This window comes from Acanthopagrus latus, chromosome 6, assembly GCF_904848185.1.
Source record: "Acanthopagrus latus isolate v.2019 chromosome 6, fAcaLat1.1, whole genome shotgun sequence".
In the NCBI taxonomy this organism is placed as follows: domain Eukaryota; kingdom Metazoa; phylum Chordata; class Actinopteri; order Spariformes; family Sparidae; genus Acanthopagrus; species Acanthopagrus latus.
The window spans coordinates 10,190,660-10,216,436 of record NC_051044.1 but is presented as its reverse complement, the minus strand read 5'-3'; the positions used below and the strand labels follow the sequence as shown (position 1 = coordinate 10,216,436).

Sequence of the window (25,777 nt, the reverse complement as noted above, 5' to 3'; positions counted from 1 at the left end):
ATGTCAGGGGAGCAGCCCGAGCTAGGGAAATGTCACCGTGCGGAGGCAGCGTGGTCCGCCGCAGCCCGGGCCTCGCACGCTCACATGTATCAATGGATGCACACATGACCTTGTGTAACGTACACACACAATACTGTACGTATGTGTGTGCGCAGATGGGCAGGAAGAAGTATGGCAGAAGTGTTCCTCTTGTCTTCTCTAACCTTTATCTGAATATACTCAGGCTTACATACACACACACACACACGACCGTCTCATGTAGACCGTCCTCTGCTCCGTTAAATTTTTTTCCCCGCCACCTCTCTGCGAATGTTTTGCGGACGTGTGTGTAGGTGAGGGATTGAAATGCTGCGAACATCGGTGACTAAGGAGGATGATTAATAGGTATATTCAAGCTCAGATGTGAATGTTACACCTCCCACCCCTAAACATTTCATGTATCCACAAACACAAACGCAGCAGCAGACCCTATTTATATATTTTTTTGTGAAAGACAAATAAAACCCCACACAGATTTTTTTGTCCTCCCACCCTTCTTTTTTTTTTTTTTTCCCACTGCGGTGTCTCTTTTCATGGACGCATTTGTCAACCTGTCACTTTCAATCTGTCACTTCTTCTTTTCCCCATCATGGCCTCACATTGCGTTGTGTCTCCGAGCCTTGACATACAATGATGAAAAGGCTTCTTTTTTTTCCCCTCCATGTTACTAAACACTTTTAAGTCGTTTGTTGGCAGTCTGTAGAGCAAAAAGCTCATCTTTAGCAAACAAACTTTGCTGTCACACGACAAACTGTCATCGGTTTACCTGGAAAATGTCCAGAAATCTCACTTGTTGTGATACTGAGGAAGAAGAGAAACTCACATTTCAGTGTTTTAAACGGTCATTTTGTTTGGTTTGTTTGGTTTGCTCTCTTCACATAACAATAAAGCAATACATATAGAGATTTCAGTATATTTAAAACACTAAAACAATATGGAATATCAGTCATTTCTCTGGTGGTGGTGGCTGTATTTGTTATTTTTTTTTTATGCTTTTGTGTCTGTTAATGAATACAAAAAATAACATAACTGTTTTAAGGGGGTTCAAGTTCAGGTTCAAGATTGTGGCCAAAAGAAAAAACAACAGCATTTGTTTTTCAAATGGCTTGAATGACCTATGTTCCTTCCGGCAGTCAACAATGCTTTGTCTTAACCATGACCGTGATCTTTCCTCGACCTCGAACAAGTTGTTCTTATTAGTCATGCTAGCAGTGTGGCTCTCGAGGTTGCAGAAGAAGACGGCTGGGTCCGTTCAGTGTTTTGGTTGAGACTGAAATATTCCCTGGAAAATTATTGAATGGACTGGTGCGGAGATCTGTACTGACATTCAGGCTCAACAGAGAGTGAATAAAAACGACCTTGATGATTCCCTGACTTTTCATCTAGCGTCACCAGCACTTGGCCTACACCTTTACTCGGTCCAACGAATTGGTTTTTAGCCAAATACCTGCACGGCCTTCAGATCAGCCTCAGCTGTCTTTTGAGCACAATGCAAGCAGGTAAGCTTGTAATAATCATTATTTGATAAGCGATGAGGCCCTTAAGAGATCTTAAAATATCCTTATTAACATTGCATGTGTTAATAAGACTATATTAGTTTAATAAAAACATGGTTGTTGTTGTAAGACATTGTAATTGACAGTTAAATCACTAATCAGAAACTAATTTAGTTTATAGATGCTCAAGAATATTAGTGAAAAACTTGTTTGAGTATTGCATAACAAACACATTCTTAAATTTCAACTTAGCTCAAATATTATCCCTGTACTACACCTTGAGTAAGATTTTTTTGGGTTACACTTTTTTTGGGTGTTACACTATAATAACCATCATTCAAAAATGACTAAACATACTACTTAAAATGAATAGTTATTAACTCTTAAAAAACAGTGAAATGATTCACTGTTATTATGCAATTCTAAAAAAATGTATATGATAACATTTTTCAACTTTAAAAGAAACAGTTCATTGTTAAGTTTATAAAGCATTTCATTTTTTTGTTCGCAGTGAATTCAGTTTTACCTAAACTTTAATTAGCCATTCATTCATGAAGATTATTAATGATGTGTTACCTTTTTGTCTCCATTTGAAAATTAATGCACACTTCATCCCTCATATTGGTAACTATGCATTTTGCAGACATGCAAACAATTTTAACATCCATTATTTTGAATACTAAATGTTCTTAAGTTGCTTATCATTGTTTACAATGCCATCAACACAAATACTATTAAGATGTAATAATGTTAATGAGCATATTTTATAAAGTTTTACAAGAGTCTTACCTTAACTTTTGGGTTTACAAGTCCAATATTAGCATGACTAACATGGAAACATTATACTTCCTAAACCTCATCGTGTTAGGATTGTTGCAGAGCATGCTGACAATAGCAGTTCCACTCAAGTCACCACTGTGCCATAGTACAGCCTAACAGAGGCATTTAAGCTGCGTTCATGTCAAACAATGACAGCCTCCCAGTAAGGACAACAGACGTGTCGCTCTAGAAGGAAAAGAACAAAAAAAAAACATATAACGTTGTATTGTGTAAAGGACTTTAAGGTAATGGCAGATGTGGGAGGTTGTTGTGTTCAAACTCATATGTATGCACAATGTACATTGCCTGCTTGATTTTGATTCAAAAATACACAAGATGCCCGTGTTTATTTTAATTCACGCGTCTCGAGAGAATCTTTCCTACAGCAGACACAGCCATGGAGGAGAATGCCGTGTAAAAGTCAAAAGGACAAACTCATGGGCGGAACGTTCCCGCACATAAACTGTAATATGAAGATTGTTCTACATGTGCCAGAGAAGCTTTAGGGCGACATGGATAATGGTGATATATGTTCCGAGAGATGGATTGCCCGGGATCCTCCGTGCAAGTCTACTCACACAGCTTCTCTGACTCTATTTGTCAAAGCCTCCCCCTGTATTCCGTGCTACATTTATCTATGTCTCCAGGAGAGCGCTCATATATATGGCGGTGAAGTTTAATTTCAAACAGTGGCTCTCTCGCTCATTTTCTCTCCTGTTTTTAAGAAAAAAAAATGATAAATGTTAACAGCACAAAAGCAGTCCACTTCCCCGGAGAGATCACTCAACGCAAAGTTAAATCTGACAATCCGGCCGACCTTCGTCTGGAGTCCTTGAACTATGCATTATTGCACGTCAAATGATTTATTCAGAGTGTGTACAACAAGGGTAGCCCTTCCCCGTCTTGTCTTTTTCTCAGTACGTCAGCACTTGACCGTTTCTTAGAAACATTCATTGTTATTCTTCATTCATCGTATCTTAACAAGCATCTTATTGTCAAATGTCAAGTCTCGAAAAATATGATTTCTCTTGACATTTGTGAACGTCTGCGTGATCAACACTTTTTCTACTCCATCCGTCAGTACAGTGTTCAGTTCAAAGGAGGATGAACAAGAAGGGAGATAAAAGTACACACTGGATGGAGTTTCATCAAATCTAGTGCAGCCTGGTGAAAAAAAAACAAAAAAAAAAAAAACAGACATCAGTGAGCTGACTACGTGGGTTTGTTTTTCAAATATTAAGCCACTCATGTGTAATTCTCTGCTTTACCTTGTCGCTCTGACCCACAACCCTCCCAACCCCCAGACAACACAGCCAGCATCCGGACTCAGCGTACGGGGTTTAACCGCCACGAGCAGAATGTGTACTTCCTGCCCATCCTGGTGGTTGACAGCGGGCCCCCCTCCCTCAGCTCCACAGGCACCCTGACCATTCACGTCTGCGGCTGTGACACAGGTAAGAGCCGCTGCTGGAGTCGCGCCATTACTTACATTATCATCACTGTCACCTTCTGCATCAGCAGCAGCCGCACTAAAAAGGTCATCTACATGCCATTGTTTTTGGCCAGCAAACAGTTCTTATCAGTTTATATCAGTTGCAAACAGACATAACACGAGGCAACAAATCAGCGGAAACACTGCCGTCAGCTCAGTGACTTCCGCTGGTTTAAAAAGGTATAATGTATGCATCATAAAAACACTTTTTTTTTTTTTTTTCTCTTGATAAAACAACGTTTAATCCCTGTCCACTGACCCGACTCATAACTGGTGTTGAATCTGTACAGTTAATGCTAATCTTTCTTTTCCAACACAGAGGGAGCCATCCAGTCCTGCAACGCCACAGCCTATGTAATGAGTGCAGCTCTGAGCCCCGGGGCGCTTATAGCACTACTGGTCTGCATGCTCATCCTCATAGGTAAGCAGATGGATGGACTCATGTATGTATGTATGTGTAGGAGATAAATGGACGGATGTGTGATGGATGGCTAGGAGGATGGATAAGCACAATTCATTACTATTGCTTTTTCTGGGGTCACTGCCGAGTTCAACTACTCCTGCAGGACCACCGGGAGCATTACGTTCAATAGTGGGATGTAGTAAGACGGGTAAAAAGGCGAGGCTGGGGGGCTGGGCCTGAAGACAAGACTCCAGGTCCTCTGCTCATGAAATCATGCAACCAAGCATGGGTCTTTTAATGGATTGACCACTCTTAGAAGTTATCCATATTTCACGAAATAAATTGCACATGCAGTGGCATAAAAACCGGCACAAAGAAAAACGGGGTCAATATTCCATCTTTCGTTCATTTGGCGGCTTTTACTGGTGAACATTTTGTCGCCGCTTTTACAAGTAGAGAGCTTTTGTTCAAACGGGAGCACAGATGACGCCTGGGTTTATGAATGATATCAAGCCACTTTGATCCTTGGAACACAGACGGAGATGGAGTGAATGGGAGTGAAGTTGGGGGGGGGCGGAGAGCAAACAGGCGAACGAAAGAGCTGCCTCAGCAGTTGCATACTTCTGGAGGAGCAGCCTTTAAATAGACGGGGCTTTCCAGACATTGTCTGATTTTTTTCACACATACATGCACACGCGTGCAAGCGCTAACCCTCTCAGAGACCGGAGAGGTTTTGTATTGTCATATCTGAAAATTTTATGAGTTTGCTCCCCCCCCCCTCACTGCACATCTGCGCATCAGACTCCACGCTGACAGAAAGAAACGACAGCACTGTCAAAGTGTTTTGTCTGCCCCGCTCGCGCCCATATACGTTTTACACCCTTCAAGCGGTGAATGATGGATGATGATGACACCAGGCAGATCTAACTGTAACTAACATCGCTATCTATTACTTTTTAAGAGCTTTTTCTAATGAGAGCTGTTAAACGCTGCCTCCATTAACCAAACCATCTACTGGAGTGAACTTAAAAAGCAGGGCATCATTTATTCATCATGGTTTTAAAAGCCTCAACAAAAATGTTATGTACAAATCTGAGGCAACCTCTGCTGGCTATAAAAAAATAAAAAAAAAAAAAAAAAAAACTGTGTTTGCTTGTGGATGGTGGTTTTGGTGTTCTGGGTGATATGACATCCCCTCAAAGGCCTGAATTTCAAACAATTCTCTGCCCTTTAAACTTGAGGAAAGCTAGACACTGCAGAAAAAAAAAAAACATGGCATATTTTTATTTATTTTTCCCACTGCAGCCTCAAGTGATCCAGATGAAAAACATGCTTCTGATAAAGACTGTGAAGGTTTTGACTAACACGGTGTTATTTGATATGTCGCGCTTTTTGATTCCGCTAATGACAGGACTCCGCGTTGATTCCAACAGTGTCAGTAACTCTAATCGTTGTCGAGTCCGTGCCACTTTGAATGACTGATACTGATTGGCAGAGAATGGACTGAGCAGGCCTCATCAAAGCGCTGAGGGACAGGCTAAGTGGGAGCGCCTGGCTCCTGCCAGTCAGCATGTGGACAGTAGCATCTCGGGGCTGCAGGGTCTGGGATCAGTGGGGATGAACACTGTTTTCACAACTATCTTGCGGTGCGAATAACAGACGGGAGCGAGGCGTGTGGCAGCAATCTTATCGACTGCACCTTGCCCGACACTTTCATGTTCCCCCGCTTTACTCACCACACACGCGGCGGCACACAGACTCGGTCCGCGTCTGCTCATACATGCTAAGCACACGTCCGCACGCTCAGACATATCACTCCGCCGCAATGCAATCAGCTCTCTCATTGTGTCATTACCTTTGCGCACGCAGACACGCTCCCCCTCCCACCTAACCGGCTCAGCCAGCACTCCCATCTCTCCAGAGGCTGGACCACCTCTATTACATCAATTGTTGGATGATGAGAAAAATGAAAACAAATTTCTGCCTAATTACCTTACAAACAAACAGTCCCTCCATCAGTTCATTTTATAGGCCTGATGTGATGAATCCATTCCACCGCGCCGCAGCATCTGCATGCATCCATTCCAATTACCTCCCATCTGCTCGCGATGAACTCCTGGGTGGGGGCAACCAGCGCAGCCCAAGGGTAAATTAAACGTCTTGTCAGGAACGTTTATGGCAACATCTGTACACATGGGGACCTGCTTTCTATGTATAGCCGGCCCGCTATACGCAGCTACATATGCTTCCAACAAAGGTAAATTCTTCACACGGTGTATTAACACAGCCTTAGGTGTGCTAATCTCCAAGTCAAATAGGAGCTTGATTGCTAACAGGTCAAGCATCTGTGCAGTTAAATAGGCAGTGAGGAGGTGTTTCATCAGAAGTGAGGTTATCCGCTTGCCTTGAACCGCTACATACTCCCTTCAATACTATTTAGATGAGAAGCCGCCGATCCGCATGTATGAGGGAGTTCACAACGCCAAGTTTCTACCTCCTATTACTCTCTTCATTAGTGTGAATTTAGAGTAATTGTCTTAGCTCTTGTTTAGTATGCAAAGCAGCGTGAGCCTCAATTTACCACAAACCATGACTGTTTCTTCAACCCCATGGCAATTAATTCGCCCCATTCATGGAGGAGAAGAATAAACACAATGGTTACAGACGCCGCTTCCCCAGTGGAGCCCGGCAAACAATGTAAGAGGAGAACTAATGTACATTATCAGTCAGAGATGCCGCATAAAATCCCCATTCAAGATCAGCGAGGCTCTTTAAAGCCTGGCACAGCTCTTTAGGCAGCGAACACACGGGGCGTTTTCACTCCCAAGTTTTTTTCTCGTTTTTTTTTTTTTTTTTTTTTTTTTTCTCCTTCTAGTCCATTTACACCAAATGAAGACCATTACCAGGAAAAGCAACAAGTCATTTGTACGGATTATATGCTTGAACCAAAGCGTTTCTGTGCCCTCTGCATTGGAGAAAGGGAAAATGAGATGAAAGCAGAAAAAGAAACACGGTGTTTAATAGTCACATCCTGACATCCAAGGTCACTTTGAGAATCCATTTGTCCATGGCTTTTTTTTTTTTTTTTTTCCTTTCTCCCACACACTCTAAAGCGTGTGCTTTAGCATGTGTGAATTTTGTATAGGCAGCATATATTGTCTCGACATTGATCTAGTTTTGACTGCAGGACCGACGTGGGAATATCTCATTTCCGCGACGTACGGACGGGTGTTCTGGGTTCAGAGCATCAAACAATCTGTGTCGTCCCAGACAGAGCAGGTCCCATTATAATTGATGGCCTTTTTATCTCTGTGGGCTTGTAGGCATTTGTTTTAGGCAACAGGCTATCTGTTCCAGAAGATGCATGGTGCCTCCTGGTTAATGATCTATCTAAATGTCCCTTCACTGGCGTCTCTTTAGAGCAGTTGCTCATTGTCTCTGCTAAAAAAAAAAAGGGGGGGGGGAGAAAAAGGGTTTCTCATCCACTCGCTCCATAGCCGCCTGGCCACAGAAACCCAAATCCCACTGCCAATAAGAGCTAACTGAGGACAGTCATTTCCATCTCCTTGTCTGACTAGAAATTCTGGAAGAATTTTGTGCCAATTTTTCTTTACCGTGCATGACAATTGATAAAAAAAAAGCCACTCGTAACACATCAGGAATTAACCAACTCATTAATGATTTAGACAGATTTGCAAAGGGGTTGATCGCAAAGAATAAACATTTTTGGATGGAATCACACTCACTTTGATCAGTTATCCGCTGTAGAAGGAAATAGATGAGCTGATCTATCACTAGCTGCTCTGAATCCATGGAATACCAGAGAACACAATGTAGTAATCATAGTATCACTCGTCCGAACTGCAGTTACTCAGGCTCACTTTCTGATTGCATTGCCTGAAGCCCTCTTGTCTTCCTCTTTGGTTGAATAAATGAACGGCGGCATAATTTCGCCTGACACAAATATTCTGATTATATCAGCCATTGTTAATTTCCATTTCATGTTTTGCGTAGTATACCAATCCTTGTCCACGTTCGTCTTTGCTTATTAATTAGCTGGTTGCTGGTTTCAGTTTATACGTCGGGCTTTCATAAATGGAGCCGTTCATTATCGTACTCATACTCCCCAGTGTGCATAATTCATTCATCAGCTGCTGTAAGATGTTTTTATCGTCGCTGAAGATGACATTTGATGTTGCTGCATGTCTGAGGCAAATCTGGAGGAGGTTTCAGAGGGAAGGGGTGCAGCCCAGAGAAGGGATCATTAAGTCAGGGGTCGGGTGTCTGAGCCAAGCGAGACTTGTCTAATCACAAATGTAGGCTTTAATTAAAATAACTTAGCTGAAATTAAAGACTCATTGATTCATCTGTGCATACAGCCTTTGTTTTCCTCTTGTTTAATTAGTCTATAACGTAATCCAACTCAACCTTTTTTTTTTTTCTTTTTTTTTTTTAATCCAGACTTAATTTTCCGGGGCATTTCTCTGTCTTTACGGGGGCGTTGCCTCTGGTTTTAAGCAGTGATGGAACGGCAGAGTCTGTGTTTCGCTCGACTTGGATGAGTATTGATATACAGATTGGGCTCCATTAGGCCTTTTCGAATCATATTTCTGGGCAAGGCAATCAGGATTGCAAAAGAAAAAAAAAATCAATGCTCATGCATTTGAAATGAAAAACTTGATAATATATTATCTTTCCCCTGCTGTGCCTTTGTCCTGAGAGGTGAAATAAAAGTTAAAATGGGAGTAGTTAAAAGCATGCCCATGGAAAGTACAAGCAAATCCATTAATGTTCAGTGCTTTGCAGTGTGTACACATTTTGTGCAATTATTTTCTTTGGTGCAGTTGTTTTCTTTAGAACTGAACGCCCTGAATCTGGGTTTAGTATGTCATTAGTGAGATGAAGAGGAATTCCATTTTTTTTTTTTTTTTTTTGCATCCGAGCTCTTTAAACCCTGCCTGACAACTCTTGATCCATGTCTGCAGTGCAGCAAGAGATTTAAAGCCACAGATCTCAAAACACTTGCTGCAATGACAGTTCATAAAATCCCTTAAACGGGAACCTGTCTTTCTCTTGGCTTTTATCTCAGAGCACTGACAAATTCATATTCAAGGCGGAAATAGTTTTCAGCACCTCCCTCCCTCCCTGTGTTCTCCTTCTTCTTGTTACTGTTGCCGCCGTCACAAAAAGTGTTAGCAACGTGGCCACCGCTCGCAGCCCGGCTACCGCCCAAAGCAAAAAACAACTGCAAGAATCCAAATTCCGCAGAGAAACCCCGATCTCAGCACGGTGAGAAAAAGTGAAAGATTAATAAGTAGAGAGGTTTTGTTATTTAATGATCCAGCAGAAAGAATGCTGATTTGGAACCATCTCAAAAAAAAGCACATATCAGCGCAGGAACAGACTTTGACACAACACCGGCGCTCTCCATTGAGTGAATGCCTTGTCTGTTTATCGCGGCTTCTATCACTCTCCCTCTTCACCGTTTCTGCCTCCTCCATCCGGTGAGGTCTGTTTTCTTTTACTGTGTAGAATTTCCACAGTTGTTCCAGTTGCACCATGGTTACCTGGGGATAGTGAGCAGTGGGGGAAAAAAAAAAGGCCTCTTCCTGTGTTGGTTGCATATTGGCAGACACGTTTCCTTTGTGCCTTTGTGTGTAATGGTTTCTTCTCTCTTTTTCCGTCTTGTTTTGTCTGTCTTGCCCATCAGTCCTCGTCCTGCTGATTCTGACCCTGAAGCGCCACAGAAAGGGCCAGAGAATGGCGGAGGACGAGGAGGACATGAGGGATAATGTCATCAAGTACAACGACGAGGGCGGAGGGGAGCAGGACACGCAGGCTTACGACATGAGCGCCCTGAGGAATCTCTATGACTTCCCAGAGGCCAAGAACTGCGACTCCGGCCCAGACATCCGCTCGCTGCCGCAGTGGATACAGGCCAACCGGGTGGGCGGAGGAGCGGAGGGGCCTGTGGCGGCAGCGGCAGCAACGGCGGCGGCAGACTTCTCCCTATTCAAAGGCTACATCCGAAAGAAGGTGGAGCAGGCCGACGCCGATCTGTCCGTGCCGCCGTATGACTCCTTCCAGACGTACGCCTTTGAGGGCACCAGTTCACCGGCGCTTTCGCTAAGCTCCATCCACACGCTGTCCACCACCTCGGAGCAGGATTTCTCCTACCTCAGCGACTGGGGGCCACGTTTCAGGCAACTGGCGGGCTACTACGCTCCGGGGAACCTGGAGGAGGAAGGGTCCTAGCACAGCCTCTCCTTCCCCGCAGAGAGACGTTTAAACTCCCTCTTTTTCTTCCTCCTCCTCCTTCTTCTCTCCCCCTCCGGCAATCTACCGAGATCATCAGAGTCAGCACTGTGTACCCTTTTAAAGACAGACGACCACCTCTTCATCTCTTTGGAAGAAAAATCACAGTGTTGAACTTTAAACTCAAGATTTTCTTTTTTTCCTCTTCTTTTTTTCAAAAAAACTCTTTGGTGTTGATGGGAGTTTTTTGGACATTAGCATGAAAGCTCTCGGGATGATGTGAGAAAGAGTTATTAAAGAGATACCCCGTCACCAAATTTGCCATTTAGTCCGAAGGGAGGATTTTTGTTCTCTCCCAAATCGTAACCGAGAACCCTGACTTTAAAATCTGCGAGACTGTTTCCAGAGATCAGAGCATCGAGATTGAGTGCATAGGGTTGAACCATGTACCATGTATTTATTTAAAAAGGAGGAGATATTTATGTATTTATTGGTTTCTATGTATTTATTTATTTATTACCGCCACGGTCACTATGATAACTGCAACGGTGGACTCTGCTGAAGTGCTGAAGAGAAAGAAAGGAGAGAAGGACGTTATAAAGGAAAACGAGAGACAACACGGAAGACAGGGCTGCATTGGCAGAGGACTCTACACAATGCTGACACAGAGGTGACATCTGGGTCATACAAAAAATTACATTCTGCAAAGTATTTGTATTTATTTTCTATGACCACTTTTGTAAAATAACCAACTCACGACAGACAAATGAACGGCAGAGAGGGGGAACAGAGGGAATAAAAGGACTGCAGGAGAAAAACAGCGCTGCCACGTCGGTCCGAACTCGTCAGACTGACATACTTTTGCTGTATTTCAGTGATTTATAAGAAAAAAAAAAAGTGGGGGGAGTTTTTGGAGGTCACAAACCGAGGACAGTTGTGTGTTAACCATGTCTTTTCTTATCCTTTCCACAGCCACTTGTAAGGCAATAAGGCACAAAAACCGCAACAGTGATTTATGACTAAACAACAAAATGACTGTTTCATGGAATTGGCGTTGGCGGCCAGCTTCATCCCACTGGGAGACAATTTCCATTCCAGATTTGTGTGTGTGAGTGTGTACAATATGTTCAGTTCATTTTATATCCTGAGATGTTTGATTTCTTTTGCTTTTGATGTTTGATTTCCTTTAGGGACGGGAGGGACTAGTGATGGTTTTGTCTAATTAAGAGGGAGGGGGCCTGGGGGGGGTAACATGTGATGAATGGACTGGTCACATCCACCTGATACCCACAAACCTATTTCAATGTCGACCCTAACTTGCAAAATGTATGGAAAATTGAAAAAAAAGATGAAATCAAATAAATATTTAATTTTTTTGGTAAAAGCCTACATCTCGCTGTGTGCAACAGACTAAATGACTCATTAAGTGGGCTCACACTGATAAAGTAAATGGAGCGTCCCTGTAACTAATTATTGTTCGCCACTTGTTTGCCGAAGATGGTTCCTGAATTATTAATGAGCGCCGAGCTAGTTTGCGTTTACACCAGGGGTAGATTCAGAGAAATAGTCCTGGATGGAAGCAAACAGACCATATGACAGGCCGGAGCCAAACACAGACTCTTCTCTCGGCGCCGCTCCCCCCCGACGGCTGCCTCCTGCCAAACTACTGTAATTGTCACAGTCGCCAGAGAATGCTGAGCCGTAAGAAGTCGCTTTCATCTTTATGATCTGCCGCTAAAATGGCCAGTCAGATATCAGGCTTGAGATTTACATTCATTCACTTTCATAACCGTGTTTTAAAGAAAATATCAGCCCCCCACCCCCCCCGTCATTAGTAGGTCTATATTCACTGATTGGTGAGAGCCGACGTCAGGCTGTGTTTCAACATAAATTATCCATCACTGCTAAACAAAAAAAAAGGCTTTCTCCAGACTCTTGGTGTTCTTTTCACGGAGCCGAAGAGGCAGCACTACTCCTTTTTGTCTATGCAAGTGTAGGACCGATGACACAGCTAGTTCAGGTTTCAACAGTATCGAAATGTATGGTTTTCTCACAACTTACCATTTCACCTAAAGCGCTGTGGTGCCCTCAGTTTACTAATCAAAGGTCCACTCCTCCAGATGTGACGAATATGTCTCATACTGCAATCAGAAACTGATTTATTTGTATTTTTTGTTTGTCGTTCTGCCTTAATCTGAACGATCAACTTTAAATTGGAAAATGTAAAATAGTCTGGATAAACATGGAAAACAATATGTTTTGTTGAAGTTAGACCTCACCATTATTTCATAATTTGCATCATATTTTACATCACTGCCTTCATCAATATTCAGCACGCTCTATTATACTGTCCTGACCTATACTGCTGCACCCTATGTATTTATTTGTGTAACTTTTGCCAAAGAGTGATTTGGCCATCCATTATTAATCACACCCTGTAGCCCAACAGCCTTGTCTAACTGACAAGCAAATGCCATCGTCTGGATGAATATATACAAATGTAGGTCAGCGCGAGCTCCACAGCCACAGTCGTACAGCAGGGCGGTCAAGTACATGTGTGCCTTTAAAGAAAACACTAAAACAGGCCGTCACGCAACGCAATCACCAGAACAGATGTCAGCTGAGGCTTCTGCAAAACCACCAATAGGATAACTTTACATTCGTTTAGGTTCAGTTTTCCCTTTCCTTCTTGCTACAGCGCTCTGCTTGATGCTCCGGCTAGGTTCGGGCACAAAAGCTACTCGGTTAGAGGTTAGGAAAGCATCATGGCTTGGCTTAAAATGTCTGTTTTGAACACCACAAACACGGCTCTGTCGCCACAAAACCCTTCTGGAGTAGATCTGATTCACCATGAGAAACCAGCACGGCTGGAAATTGTCTCTCGTCGTCCTTAAAAACATCCAGTAGCGTAACAAATGTTGAAAAGCAGACTCAACCTCCATTCGTCAGCAGCATCATACGCCTCATTTTGTATAATGCCAATATGGTACGTATTAGACGCACAAACTTGGATGTATCGCTGGTTTGCAGAGAGGTTAACTGCCAACATTATATCGTTCATGTGACTAAAGCTGTCAAAGCTTAGGTTAAAGCATGAGAACACATTTCGGGGTAAGAAAGCCCCCCGCCCGGTCACCTCAATCCTATTTTCCCAGCGAACGAGCATCTCATGTATCTTCCATCACCGTCAGAGAAAATGTCTCTCCTTGGTGACGGCCTGCACGGGCGAACATAAGAATGTCTCTCCATAAATCAGACTCCCCCTCCCCAAACTCTGAGGGCAGCGTGAAGCTCTCCATTAGTTATGCAGATAGATGTTTTGGTGATTGACAGTTCTCTAAGGGGGACAGCTGTGATGCACAGAATATATCCTCTTCTCTTCTGTCTGGCACTGGGTAATGACAATTGATTAAACATTGGGGGGCGCGATATGAATGCGCGCCGACGAAAATATCAGTCACACGTAGCCCTGATAGCCGAGTAGCATCGGTTACTTACGATGCAGACGCACTCAAAACAAAGCCTTCACCTTTGCAAACAAATCCATTTAGCTAAAACACAGTGCATGAGCAAACCCGACTTCCCCGCGATGAATGCAAATGCATCACGGCGACAAGCTGAATTAATAAAGTGAGATGACTGTTAGTCGGTTACACTGGCCATCAAGTCTTTACAAACACTTCACTCGAGTAGGAAACAGCTTGAGCCGATCTTTTAATTTACAAAATGTGACCCTTTCTGTGTCCTGATGAGCCCATTGTTCAAAGCTCGGATAACCACAGCGACTTTCACATTGCAGTTTGTTGTTGTTGTTCTTGTGGCGCTACATCACTTAAGTCCATGATGATCATTCAATTTGCTTCCTTTGGTATTAAATCAAAAACAATGGTAGCATTTATTTATCTAGCGCTTTAAAAAAACAACAACTCAGGGCTCGGAGTGCTTTGGAAATCAAATGAAACATAAATAATAAAACAAAGCGAGAAACAAGTAAGACGAGATAAGGAAAGGCATCATATAATATCATGCATCCATTTTCTAAACCACTTAGCTTAGTCGGAGCAAAGCGGGGCAGGAGCCCTTTTCCCAGCATGCACTGGGCAAGAGGCAGGCGACTCTTCTCTTGACAGGTCAAAAGCCTATCACAAGGGGTAATGCATATAGACAGGCCCACAGGCACTAGAGAGTTTCCTCTTCACCTAACCCGTATGGCTTTAGGCTGCAGGAGGAAACAGGAGCATCTGGAGGAAAACCCGGCGCAGTGAACGTGCAGAACATGCAGAGAAAGAGGCGAGGACCCCCCTTTTTTTTTTTGCACTGAGGAAACAGAGCCTCCATCAAATAAAATCACATCTATGAAAATAAGTTTTAAGCCATTAAAACGATATTGATTGTGTTATTGCTCAAGCTCCTCGAGGCAGGTTGTTCAAAATCACAGAGGCCCTGATGGAAAAGGCCTGGTTACCCTCCTTCATTTAATTCTAAATGTTGAATCAGCCAGAAGGGCCCTGTTGGAGGATCAGAGGCTGTGCACCGGCTCATGGAGGGATAAAATGTGTGCAATATAACCAGAGGCCAGACCTAACTAGGCTTTAAAGGTGGCCAAGTGGATTTACGCTACAGTGACAATTTAGCCTTTTTGCAGGTGTGTGACACAGAGGATGCTTTTGATTTTTACTCCAGTGAAGAGAGATATCTATACTAGGACTTTAAACATGGATAAACATGTCTTACAGCTCCAGCATCTACACTTTTCTTTTCTTTTTTTTTGTCATATCACCAAGTGTTGCAGCTACTCCTGCTCCTACTGAGAATCAACAGCAGGTTTCTGACTGCTCGCAGTTTTCTTCTTTCGGTTTGTTGGTTTATGTGGATGAATCCCTCTGGCTATCACAACTCCCCCACATAAAGCCGTACACCCTTCAGTCTACAAGTTCCCAAAACGACTTGGGAATGGCAGAGAGCCAAAGCAAGAAATAAGACCAGGTGAGAAAAAGATGCACACAGAAAGTCAAAGAGAGACAGATTCTTCCCCCGGGTGTGGACTCCACCAGAACATGGTTGGCATTTACAGTTCGCTTCTTCTGACATGTAAGTATTATAGGTGTGAAAAAACTGCTCACTGTCACACTAGAAACAAGACGACTTGGTTTATAGAGGCTTGCTGCTTTTTTTCCTCCTTGTAATAAATAATCTTCAAAGTTAAATTCTGAATGTATTAATGAAATTTCTTTCACATATCGCTAAATGATGAAACAAGTGAAAAGGCGATAAAGTTGGACTGTCAGGTGTGTCTGAAAACATCTACAGCGACTTCTTATGTGATGAAATAGAGCACATGCTCTGAAGTAGACAGAGGATGTCCAACCTCTCCGGTTCCCTACTGTTCTTTATGTCTGGTGTGAACTGAGCTTCACTTCGCCACTGTCAAAAGAGTACATGTGCTATATTCAGCACTTGCATCAAACCTGCTGGAGGAAAATTGCTTTACCAATGTTCTTTCCCTTGCAGGAAGTGTCCAGGGTCGCTAAAAGTTCATGCTTTATTGATGTTTAATCAGAAAATTAACAAAAGAGGGGTTTGAGGGCGCAACATTCGTTCTCTCGCCCTCTCTGGCTTGTGTTTTTGTGATACACCAGAGAACAAATTTCGTTCATTTATGTTTTGTTTCTGGGTTTGGGAGGGATGATCCTTTTTCTTTTCTTCTTCTTCTTTATTTTTGAATGTATTTGTTCTTCCAGCACAGGTAAAACTATCTCTAATCTAACTGAAACGTCGCACAGTGATTGCAGTGGATAATTAAATGGAAGAACTGAATTCATCTGCTTCAGTTGTTTACTTTTGTCTGGGCCTTGCTAATGTCTCCGTGCTTCTACCCATGGAGTATTTAACGTTGCTGTTTCCTGCATGAAGGTTTTTTGTCAGTGAGCCGAGAGAAACCCCACTTCATCTTTGTGTTTTTTCTTTGTTCCAACAATCACACAGAGTAGGAAGCGGCGCGAAAAAGAAGAGCTCTGAACCACGTTTCTGGATGGGTGGCGTTATTGGTAGTGCTCCGAGCTTCACAGATGTGTGGGCCCACAACCTTTGCAAAGGGTTTCGAAATCCATTCCTCACAAGTTTCAAGAGAAAGAAAAATGACAGTATTTCAGTGAAAATCGTCACTATCATAGGCCGACCTGTGGCTCTCAAGATTTCAGATTCACGTCAACCGAAGCAAATAATCCTCCCAGAAAACAAAGATGAAGGAGCTACTAAAAAAGCCCCACCTCCTCATAGCTTCATAGCAGCCAAACAAAAGCACGTAGACCTGAGTTAGAGGTCAGCGGTGACTCCTCTATAACTCACTGCACTCTTGCAGTGTAGCAGACAATTGATTTGACGCTGTCTCCGTGTTACTACATTTGAGTCTGCCTCTACAGCATCTCTGTCACTTTAAATAAACATGAACATCTCACTGAGGCCTCACTATACTGCACAACGTGGAGCGCATTAGTGCGGTCTCTTGACATGCGTGCGGCTTGTGTGGGTGCTGTGAAGTGCATTATTTCACAGCTTTGGATGCACAGAGGGAAAAGATGACTTTTTAAATGGTTTTTACATTCCGCTAACATGCAGAAACACGAGGCAGAGAACCACTCCAGCGTAGCTCACAGTGCTCTTTTCAGCAGGTTGACGAGGAATGGACTCCCACTCTTGCTGCAAATGCTTGCATTTTGTATTTCTTTGTATCTTTATATTATTAATTTATTGGGGACTATTAATCAAGGACCATATTTAGTTACCAACTGTTTCCTCTCTGCAGTGCCTCAGCATTATTTTGGTTGGGAAAAAAACAAGTAATCTTAAAAGAGACCTTTTTTTTTTTTCCTGTCATTCAATATGCTGTAAAAGTTGAAAGAAAAGACAAAAACGCAAAGCCCACGCCAACAAGAGCCTGAAGTGTCTTTAATTCTGTGACTTCTTGACATTACTACACCACCATGTAAGACATTTGCATAACGTATGTATATATTCGAGAGTAAGAGTGAAGATAACTGGAAGCCTAAAAACACGACACAGCCAACAGGAGACACAGTGAGCTGTGCTGGCTCAGCCCTGTGTGAGCTGACCAATCACAGCAGTCTGGGTGTTCGGGGGGGGGCTTAAAGAGACAGGAGCTTCATCGTAGCATCTCAGACTGAGGGGGAATAGAGTGCTGCTGTACTTGACAGTTTGAGGAGATGTATTTAGTCTCTTTTTGTAGTCGCATTCCCGACTCATTTAAATATTACTGACTTTGAAGATTACATTTCAAAATGGATGTCATGGTTTTAGATTAATGATATTTTTGTGTTCAACAAACCTTTCTTCTCTTTTCACATCATTTTTTTTTTTTTTTTTTTTTTTTTTTTTTTCCGGCAAACCAGCAGGAGCCAGCTTGTGAGCAGAAAAAAAAACAACAATCTAACTGCAGAGTTGTTTGAAGGTGATTTGATTCACTCTGGTGTCTCTTTGTAGACGCCCTTCAGACCCTCTTTCTGTGGCCTTGCACTCTCTAAGGCTCTGCCAGAGCTGTTATATGATGCCCTCCTCCTGAAGAACATCACATAAACCATCATCACATCATCTATCAAGAAAAAAAAAAAAAAAAAACCTTTGGTCACTTGACACAATCTCCCTTGAGGCATGAACTTTCAAAAAAAAAAAACACTGAAACAAAATGCAACATTAAAAAAGTTTATCATGTTTGATGTCATAAGCCAAACCACAGCAAAAGGCTACATTTTGTTTGCCCTTCAAGCCCCGTGCAGCAGGAACGAGTCTGCAGATTCTGATCCAGCGCCTGCAACACACGGTGCATACTAATACTATTTAATCCAGCCATTTAGCCAGCAACTCACAAAGGCTTATCCAAAGAGACATACAGCACAGTTCCATGTCAACTGTTGTCTTCTGGAACATGCCGCACTTCATCAGTTACAGTCACATTTAAGATTTATGGATGAACTAATGGCTGTCGAGGTCGTTGATCTCTCTACTGGGAAGTGTTTCAAGCACAAGTCTCTTTTCCCACAGGGAGGGAGACTGGGTCCCTCATGCCTCGAGCCATGCTGTACTAACCTCTATATAATGGTAGGAAGACACAGATAGAGCATATATCACCTCATGCTGAGGTGCTCTCCCACTATCCTCCACAATTTCTTGCCCCGGTTGGATCAATTGTGCTCTAAATTGAGATCGTAATTCAGCTCAGGGTTGACAAAGGACTCAACTCATCAAAGGCAAGGGTAGAGCTGTCTTATTGTGGAGCCCAAAATTAGTCTTTGGTGCCCCTGCCCTTTTGTCGGATCACTTTTTAAATCAAGTTGTTGTTGTTTTCGACTCCATTTCTGGGGAGCAATTTATTTTTATGTATGAGAATTATGTGCAAAATGGGTTATTACGCTCTTTCCCACTTGATTGACTATTCAAACATTTATCATAGCCCCACAGGCTTGAGCAACCAAACAACAATGACCAGTCACTTGAACTGGCATTCAATATACAATAACAGCGCTAGATAAACCCCAGCAAATGGCAACTGAACAGTGATAAACAGGCTCGTGCCGCCGGTTTGATGTGCTCGCCAGCACTTTGTTTTCACACTTGTGCTAAAATTGGCCATAAAACAGCATTTGGCACAACAGATGCCGTGAAGATAAAGGAAAAGTGATGTCCAGGGGTACGTGACGCACTTTTGTGTCTCACATGAATAGGCTTTGTGTTGTCAAAAAATTTGCTGTGACTTTGTTCAACAATGCTGTTGCAATTCATTGCTATTCATGAGCTGAAGATGTTATAAGGTCAAAACAGAAAAGGCTCGAGTCTCTGGAGAGGCTACTTCAACAATGGATTTCGGTGCTGTGGTCTGCCTGAGCCTCACTCTTTGATTAGAAATCACATGTGCCTGCATTAATAAGAGAAACCCTAATCTAGGTATGGCCATTCCAATGGCTGAACAATGAACACTACCCTTTTAATTAAAAAGGGAAGAAATCCTGTTTAATGAAAATAAATAGTCAAAGGTGGCACAGGAGCCTCAGTGGTCTAGCACTGATGGCTCACAGCTGGCCAGTCGGATCATTTCTGTGTTGGATTTGCATGTTCTTCTTGCGTCAGTGAGGGTTTTCGCACAAGACATGCGGGCTAGGTAAATTGAAAACTCTGCTGGCTGTAGATGAAAAGGTGTGAGTGTGAAAGTCTGTCTGCTCTTAATTTGTCAGCCCCGGTAGACTGGCGACCTACCTACGATCGCAGTACAAGGTTGAGTGGAATTGCACCTCAGGGTTTAGACATGTAAGAGTCCAAGTCTCCAATGCACAGTCCCCAACCACCTCAAAAACTTTTAACTGGACACCAACGTTTGAGTTTCAAATGTTTGAAGGAATAGTTTGACATTTTAGGAAATATGATTATCTGCCTCCTCTTCAAGAGTAGGATGAGGAGATTAGTACACTCTGTCTGTACAGTAAAAACTGTATATTTAAGCTACCATCAGCATCAATCCAGTCACCAGAATATTGTGTCAGCAGTTTACGTTTCTGCAAACCACTGATGCATCTAAGGTTGACATTTGTACCAACCATGGCGCATTGCGTTCAAAGTGTAAGCTTATTGGCCACCAGAGTTAGAGTCCCACCACTGGATATTTTTGTGGCATCAAAAGCAGCAGACATTTTCAGCAGTTTTTGTGGTGTCCAAACACTGCTATTTTTCATGGAACTTGGACCAACTCCATCCCTGACTGAGGTGACCAAAACAGGTCAGCCATGATGCTTTCCCCACCTTAATCAAGTGGTTTTGTACCTAACATAAGAAGTACTTAAGAATGAGGTTGTGACAAGAGAAACAGAAAACTCAACCTGAACAAGCCGAAAGTTGCAACATAAAGTTTAAACCTTTTCAGCAGTTTAATATTTTGGTGATTGGGTTGTCAGCAGTAAACGTTGCATAAAGACTAGAGAAAGGTTGAAGCTAATCCGGCTCCGTTCAAATAAAAAGGCCTACCAACACCTCCAAAGCTCACCAATTGTTAGATCATTATTCATATTATACTGGTTTTAAGAAGGATTATGTGCCATTTGGTTGACTGGCGCAGTAGCTTCCCTAAGCCTTGTCCTCATCGGTAAGTTGCCAGCCTGCTGGTGTACTTAGCTTCGGCTAACTGCCTGCTGACAGTCAAATCATATTTACCCACAGAGAGTGTGGTACCAGTCTACTCATCTAACTCTCAGACAGAAAAGCAAACAAGCGTTATCTCCCAAAATGTCAAACTATTGGTTTAAATTATCTGGATTAGTCATATTGTATTTGTTCATCTAATTGTTATATTATGACAGTCTAAATGCTGTCCTAATACCTTCTCCATGCTGCACGGATGATAATTCTGAGTGGATATACTTAATATCTCATTTATTTCTAAATGTATTGCCCCGAAAGAAGACATATATAGAAATATACTAAGAGCACTGAAATCAACTGATGAAATATGCAACACAAACTCTCGTCAGGCAGTTGAAAATACACAGGAAATGAGGAAATGTTGCCCTCACACTTAACAGGGAAATAAAGGAGTTCTGGAGGACACAGTTTACTTTAAAGGCCTTGAAAACGTATTTTCTCCCATGAGTAATAAGAATCTGGTATGAAAAAAACTATCATGCCCAAAGCTGGAACACTTTGGGTTATTTCACATCGAGGTTTTCTGTATTTCTTTATTTTATTTTGAGGCACCAATCGGAATATAGCAACACTAATTGCATTAGAATGCGATGACAGTTGAACTATAATACTTATAGAGAAAAATAAGATTTGAAACCAAGTTTTTCAGGGGCTTTTCAGGAAAAACGTGCGCGCGTGCCGGCATGTAGGCATGGAGCGTGCATCGCTGCGTCAAATGGTGCGGTATGCAGCAAGGATTTTATGCCTCTTTTGTTCAGGCCTTCTCTCTACTCACCTGACATTTCAGGAATCGTGAGAGGAAGCAGACATAAAGACTTAGCCTTCATACATTATTAAGTGAGGAGAGGCCCTGGTGGAGAGGAGCTGCAGCAGTCTCTAGATATCAATCCTCTGAGACGCTTTCATGTCTTTTCTCACGGGTCGAGTCGGAGCGCATTGATGTCGTGTATGTTCATGAAGAGCACGAGCCATAAATGAAGTCCATGAAAAAGTCCACTGATTTGACAAGAACGACATCTGAAAAATAGCATGCGGAATAATGCGTGTTGTTTTTTGGCTCCCACCGGTCCTTCCATTATGAAAAATATGCAGCCAAAAAAATACAAAAGCCTATCACATCCAAACTCATTTGACTTTACTGATTTTACTAATGAACATTTACTCCGGTCCCATTTTCCCAATCTCAGTCATATTCATGTCAACATTTGGGAGATCCCAGGCTCGCATGTATCACAATCGAAAGCGATCCCACTCCTCGGAATGATACCCAGAGAAGAGATATAAGAAATTACAGAATAATTGGATGAGAATCTTTGTTGAAGGTTGGCAAGCATTACCATGATAATAGAAATGTAATTAGTAATAACACCTAGAAAGTGGAGCCTGTCACTGGGGTTGGCGACATTCTAATTTCCTTTTTTATTTCTTCTTTTTTTTTTTTTTTTTTAAACACTAGCGATTAGCCAATTTGTGGCGTTGTAAGGCTCGCTGCGGCTTTGAATGAGCCTTTATAGCTTTGTCGAACGAAATAATGTGAACCGCCTATCTGGGTATTTTTGTACGTGCTGGAATTATGGGTTTATTGAAGCTGTATAATTGCATTTTATTGTTTCTTTCTTTCACCTCTCCCTTCCTCTTGTGGCTCATACCCCACCCGGCCCCTGGAGAAAAGTCCCTTTTTTTTATTTTCTATTTTACTTCTGTACAGTAAATTTGATCTCCTTTCATTATGCAAATCAATTTCATTTTGGCTAAAACCTGGAGAGAACAAGTGAGGGAGACATAGCAAGAGAGAGGAAGATGAATTAGAGAAAGATGAAAGGGAAACGCAACAAAATGCATTTGGAATGAAGCATTAGATTCTCCCTGGATCTAATTTCAAAAGATTAAACCCTACATTTTTTTTTTTTTCTCTTCCCCCCCGTCCGGCCTTTTTACTCATGAAGCAATCCAAGTTGATTTAGGATGACACCTGTTTTGCCCTAAAACAATTGCACTCCTTGCCCAATGTCGCAGGGTGAGAGACAGATGGAGCTTTAGGATAAACTGTCTCAGTGATTACCCTCTCTGTCTTGTACAGTAAGTCAACATTATAAATCTCCGCGGAGACAGTGGAACAGTATCAGCCAACGCTAAAAGCCAATTACTTTCTCAATGACCTGGCTCATGTAATATTTACAGCGATATAGTGGCTTCTACTTACTTTGGAGTCTATGAAACTGTGATGTGGAAATAGTAACGTTGTTATCTAACATTTGCTGTATGGCTCCGTATCAAACGAGGCCACTCTGTGACAGGAAATGTTTAAACAGCAGAAGCGTTTTTATTTCAAACATGATTTCTCTTCGAGTTAATTTCACCATTTTGCATGTTGAGGTTTTCCCGAAAGAGATTTTTCGCTTCGTGGATTTTTGCTTTTGATGTTCTCGTATTCATTGCAGACGACACAATCTTGCACGGTTTTGTCATGTTTATGAATGAGACTTCCTCGAAAAATTGCGGCTCGTTTTCCTCCTCCATTCTGGACAAATTTAATTACTATTACCAGTTCACAATCAAGCAGTTTGTTAAGTGATGTGAAGGCAACAGGCCAGACCCCATGGTGAGGAGGTTGCAGATCCTCTCCGCATGGAACCATTCGATGAGTGTGTCCATGCTTTGATGCTTGTGTGTGTGTGTGTGTGTGTGTGTGTGTGTGTGTGTGTGTGTGTGTGTGTGCGCGTGTCTGCATGGGGCCAGACAGACGCTGGGGAGTGTACAAGCTGTCTCAGCTGGCCATTCGCTGCTCACACCGACAAAGTGGCTGCCACAGTGCACACACACAAACACGCACACGCGCGCGCAGACACACGCACACACAGACCATATATGCCATTGGCAAGGTTATTACTCACTCTCATGTGTCTTTTACGATCCCCCTTTCTTCTCTTCTTTTTGATCTATTCGCTTTTTTTCCCCGATGCAAAATAATGAGGACGTCATTGCCGGTACATCAGAGAGGTCAAACGTCATCTGCGTGAACGTAGTGGGAACATTAGAGCATATAGCTGCATAAAATAAACAGGCTAAGTGCACACTCAGATTCGGCACACAGTCATTTATGTGTCTGTACGGGGGGCATCTCACGCAGCACCACACACTCCAGCCTCGAAAATTATATTGAATTGAGTCGACCCATGACAACAAAAACATGCAATTTTGCTGGAATAAGGTTTGTGCACTGGTGGACTCAGGGTCCTGATGCATCCCTTGTTTGAAAAAAAAAGGAAAAAAAAGGCCATGAAAGTGCCCTCTACAGTGCCCCTATGGTTGATAAACAATGATAAAGTGCCCTCTAGAGTGCCCTTCCCATGGAAAAACGTGATATGTGACCTCTTGGATGCCATTCCAGTAGAGAAACGGGATAATGTGACCTCCAGGGTGGCCTTCCAGTGTACAAAACGTGATAACGTGACCTCTAGGATGCCCTTCCAGCAGAGAAAACAAGATAAAGTGCCCTCTAGGGCGCCATTCCAGTGGAGACAACATAATAATAGGACCTCTAGGGTGCCCTTTCAGTGGACAAAACGTGCTAAAGTGCCCTCTAGGCTGCTATTCCAGTGGCGAAAACGGGAAAATGTGACCTCTAGGGTGCCCTTCCAGTGGAGAAAATGTGATAATGTGACTTCTCTTCCCCATAAATGTATCAAGACTGCCTGTATGCTGGTCCCCAACTGCATAAAGCTGGTGCCCTTTTAAATTTTCTCACCCCTAACTCTAAAACATCCTGAGTCCGCCACTGGATCACCTCATGCGAGCATCAATTGAACAAGATAACATGAAGTGTGCTTGTCTGACCCCCTGTATCTTTAGATTTATTCCATTTTCCAGAGTCTCCTAATGCTGATTAAAACTGCCATTCTGACCTATAAAACTCCGAGCAGTTTGTCGCCAGAACATACTGTACATGAAGTGCGTTTATGGTATTTGTGGCCCCAGTTTCAGCCAAGAGCAAACGCTGCCAACTCCTGTTTCTTGGCTTCCACTTGACAAGCTTTTCCGCTCTGGGATTTTGAGTCATATTTTCAGAGGTACAATGCTGTGCTTCCTGATAGAGGAGAGGTGTTCTGTGGATCAAACGGGTATTGTAAATCTCGTTTCGATGTTATGGTGACAAAGATTCAAGGTCAGCTGCAGCCTGAGATAAAAAAAATAAAAAATAAAATAAAAAAGACGAGAAAACAGCAGAAGTTCATTTGTGCAGGAAGCTAGAAAAAAAAAAATCTGTTCACCCTTACTCCACATAAGATCAGATTTTGAAATAATGGGTGAAACATTTCTAAGCAAACATTAACATATTCTAAATGTCTTGAGGTAAAGTGCTGGCTGTGTCTATTTTTAATTACCCATTAGTCTCTATCAGGAGACTGTAAAAAGATTAAAAACACCTGCCACCTGCTCAGTGGCAGTGCTGCTAACAAGCATTAGTGCCGCTCATGAGGAATAGAAGCTTTGGGCCTTACAGACATGTTCAGTGGTTGATTGTATAAGATATATAATAAAGTAGAGGAAACACAAACCATGGTAGAATGGTGACCAATGATGTCACATTTTCCTGTATTTGCTACTTGATTACATTTTATAATTTATAATAAGATAATATATTGTGTCTGAATCAGAGCCCTTCACCTCTGCTTTGAATTTGAAAGGCTTATTAACAACCACTGATGGAAACGGCTACCATTATTTTCGGTTGTCATATAATGTTTTGATCAATTGGTGCTTCAGATTTACAGCGGGCTTTTTATGTTCACATTCATCTTAGAGAAAAAGCCTCATCAGTAGACAAAGTTGCCCACTCAGGACAGCTCAGCGGAGAAGTTATTGCCTCGGCTTTATAATGCCGGTCCTCAACAACATCTGCATAACGGCTCAATGTTGATGCTGATGTCGACAAAAACGATGCAGACCCCGGTGAAAACGAGGACAGCCACGGCAGCCTGCTCTTCCCCGTGTGCTGCGCTGTGGCAGATCCAACAGGTGGACCCGAGGGTGTGATTTTCATTGCAGCCACGGCGGAGACATCTGCTA

At 42.6% G+C, this 25,777-nt stretch overlaps 1 protein-coding gene and 1 long non-coding RNA gene across 2 annotated transcripts in view; one reads left to right on the top strand and one right to left on the bottom strand.

The window, feature by feature from the left end:
• The window catches only part of LOC119021912 (cadherin-22), a 169,059-nt gene extending 157,347 nt beyond the window's left edge, over positions 1-11,712 (top strand). Inside the window, exons 12-14 of the mRNA XM_037102511.1 lie at positions 3,659-3,808; positions 4,166-4,267; positions 9,960-11,712. Of these exons, the coding sequence (XP_036958406.1) occupies positions 3,659-3,808; positions 4,166-4,267; positions 9,960-10,504 (797 nt within the window). The 3' untranslated portion in view covers positions 10,505-11,712. The remainder of the gene's footprint in view (positions 1-3,658; positions 3,809-4,165; positions 4,268-9,959) is intronic.
• LOC119021913 overlaps positions 1-25,777 on the bottom strand; it is a 255,539-nt gene that overhangs the window by 182,805 nt on the left and 46,957 nt on the right. The window lies entirely within an intron of this gene.